This window comes from Arvicola amphibius, chromosome 5, assembly GCF_903992535.2.
Source record: "Arvicola amphibius chromosome 5, mArvAmp1.2, whole genome shotgun sequence".
NCBI lineage: Eukaryota > Metazoa > Chordata > Mammalia > Rodentia > Cricetidae > Arvicola > Arvicola amphibius.
This window is the reverse complement of record NC_052051.1, coordinates 504,099-507,322: the sequence shown is the minus strand read 5'-3', so window position 1 is coordinate 507,322 and position 3,224 is coordinate 504,099. Positions and strand designations below refer to the sequence as shown.

Sequence of the window (3,224 nt, the reverse complement as noted above, 5' to 3'; positions counted from 1 at the left end):
CCCACAAGAACCCTCTAGAAAAGAGGAAGGTACAGTTTGTGGGTTGGTTCAAGTGGGAGAGAGATGCTCAACCTGGGGTTGAAAAAGAGGAACTACAGCTAGGCAGGACCCACCCGGAGGTGATGGCTGCTGTTGGCCCAATAAAAGGAGGATTCAGAAAAGGTGTGTTTGTGTGTGTTTATGTGTGTGTGTGTGTATGAGTGTGTGTGTATGAGTGTGTGTGTGTGAGAGTGAGTGTGTGTATGTTGTGGGAAGATGTTCCTAGTCCACCCTCAGCCCCCTTCCAGGGAAGGTAAGTGTGGAGCTGCAGGTGTAAGACTATGAGAAAACACACCTAACTCCAATGGCAGCTCTGTTCTAACCTAGATATTTGCAGGGAAATGTAAACCAATGGACCCCAAGGTCCAAGGAGGGGCTAAGAGTGTGTTACCCACAAGAAGTTTGGCCCAAGTGTGGGAAATCCCTTTTGCTTAATTCTCTCTTCCCCTCAAAAGGAAGAAGTCAAGGCTGTTCATTTCTGGCCTTTTTGGTTGCCTAGCTTTAGTGGAGGAGGCAGGAGAAGCTAAAGGTGCTAGAAACATGGTAGGCAGCTCCAGTGAGGGCCTAAGGATGTGTCTGTCCCAGGGTGTGGAACAGAACCTGAGATACACCAAGCCTTAAAACCCTTTATGAGTCCGTTACCCGAGTGTCACTCTCCCCAGCAACAATGACTCACAAAACTGAGACTGATACAGCTTTCCCTTAGCCCCAGAAGGCACAGGTCACAATGGCCATTGGGGCTAACCAAGAGGAGTAATGCCAACAGAAAGCCGTGCTTGGTGCCTGCTCCCGCAGCTGCCGGCTGGGCCGGGCCTGCGACTCCTGCTGCTATTCCACTACCTGGACTGGGCCTTCTGGCCTTGGGGCTAGCAGGAAGAGGGCAGAGCTTCACTGCCCATGTGTGTCATCTGCTTTGTGAAGGCACTAGTGCACGTGTTCAAGATCTACTTGACAGCAAACTACACTTACAATTTCCGCGGCTGGCCGGTGGACTTCCGCTGGGACGATGTGCATGCCTCAGGCGCTGGCAGCAGTCATCGAGCCTTGACATGTGCTGCAGCTGCAGCAGGTGTGTGGCTGCTACATGATGCAGCACTGGGCGCGGACACACTCACAAGGCCTCCACGTGGGGCTCGGAGCCAAGCACAGTGCCTCCTCCAGCAGATCCGTGAGCTGCCCAGCCAACTCGCCAGCTATGCGCTGGCCCACTCCCTGGGCCGCTGGCTTGTATACCCTGGATCTATGTTTTTGATGACACGAGCGCTATTGCCTCTACTGCAGCAGGGCCAAGAGCGCCTAGTGGAGCGCTACCGTGGGCGGCGTGCCAAGCTGGTGGCTTGCGATGGCAATGAGATTGACACGATGTTCATGGATCGTCGCAAGCATCCAGGCAGCCATGGCCGTGGCCTGCGACTGGTTATATGTTGTGAAGGCAATGCTGGCTTCTATGAGATGGGCTGTCTGTCCGCACCTCTGGAGGCTGGATACTCAGTGTTAGGTTGGAATCATCCTGGTTTTGGAGGCAGCACAGGAGCACCTTTTCCTCAACATGATGCAAATGCAATGGATGTGGTCATCAAGTATGCACTACACCGCCTGAACTTCCCGCCAGCACATGTCGTGGTTTATGGCTGGTCTATTGGAGGCTTCACAGCCACCTGGGCCGCTATGACTTACCCAGAACTAGGTGCACTGGTGTTGGATGCCACCTTTGATGATCTAGTGCCACTAGCGCTGAAGGTCATGCCCCACAGTTGGAAGGGGCTGGTGGTACGCACTGTAAGGGAGCACTTCAATCTCAATGTTGCTGAGCAGTTATGCTGCTACCCAGGCCCAGTTCTGTTGCTCAGACGCACCCAAGATGATGTTGTCAGCACCTCGAACCAGGTAGCTACTCTGTCATCCTGTCCAGGGGAGGGCGATGTGGAAGGTAACCGTGGCAACGAGCTGCTCTTGCGCCTGCTACAGCACCGATACCCGTCTGTGATGGCCCGCGAGGGCCGCACGGTGGTAACCCGTTGGCTGCGCACCAGCAACTTGGCTCAAGAAGCTGCATTCTATGCGCGCTACCGCGTTGATGAGGAGTGGTGCTTGGCAATGCTGCGTTCTTATCGTGAGCGCCGCCAGAAGGAGACGGATGATGCTGAAGCCTGGGGGCCACACGGACCTACTTTCCCCTGGCTTGTGGGCCAAGGCCTAAGTGCCCGGCGGCGCCGTCAGCTTGCACTGTTCCTAGCACGCAAGCACCTCAAAAACTTGGAGGCAACACACTGCAGCCCACTGGAGCCTGAGGACTTTCAATTGCCCTGGGGACTGTAGCTATTGTTTATGTGACTCAGGAATTTGGGCAGTTTACACCTTTCAGCTCCCATCAACTGTTCCTCTCCTTACACCCCTACAGAAAAGCTGGCCCTACTGGGGATTTTGGTGTCTGAGAGAGTGGGCAAGTATATCTTGGACTGTACTTGTCTTCACTTTTTTTCTGTTCTCTGCCACTTCTCTCCTTTCTCTTCTTCCCACACATGAATGCCTGTGTCTAGTTCTTGAAGGAATGTAAAGGTGAAACCTGATCCAATTTTTGGTAATGTGATGTCTGATAGTGGGAGGCCAGGGAGGCTGTGGGGCTACAGGGGGTGCCTTTCACATGGCTTGGACTGCAGGGTAGCTCCTGAGAAGAGGACACCAACTAAATATTCAAGTAGTTCCTTGAAAGGAGAATACTAGCCGGGCGGTGGTGGCACATGCCTTTAATCCCAGCACTCAAGAGACAGAGGCAGGCAGATCGTTGTGCGTTTCAGGGCCAGTCCGCTCTACAGAATGATTTCCAGGACAGCTGAAGCTAAACAGAGAAACCCTATTTGCAAAGTGAAAAAAAGAAAAAAGAAAAAAAGAAAAGAAAGGAGAGTGCTGGCTACTACTGACACTTGTAGGACCCCCTTGCTAGCAGATCTCAGCAGTTACAGTACCCCCTTCTCATTTCCACATTCTGTGAAGAGCGATCCATAGAGGGGCCCTAGACTTAGAGTAATAGCGCACAGGGCAGCCTGGATCCTAGAGATCCTGAATGATTGCTTGTTACTTGGGCCAGACCTGGGTTAGGTCTGGACCTTGTTCATGGCTCAAGAATGAAAAGCAGCCAGGCCGGTGGTGGTGCATGCCTTTAACCCCAGCACTTGGGAATCAGA

The 3,224-nt window shown here is 53.1% G+C and overlaps 1 protein-coding gene across 1 annotated transcript; it reads left to right on the top strand.

The window, feature by feature from the left end:
* Positions 1 to 936: 936 nt before the first annotated feature.
* On the top strand, positions 937 to 2,358 carry Abhd16b (abhydrolase domain containing 16B). The gene has a single exon (XM_038332162.1). The coding sequence runs from the start codon at positions 937 to 939 to the stop codon at positions 2,356 to 2,358; it is 1,422 nt and encodes a 473-aa protein (XP_038188090.1).
* Positions 2,359 to 3,224: the final 866 nt, after the last annotated feature.

Excerpts from the sequence above, each read along its gene's own strand:
- Abhd16b (XM_038332162.1), top strand. The coding sequence starts at position 937 with ATGTGTGTCATCTGCTTTGTGAAGGCACTAGTGCACGTGTTCAAGATC.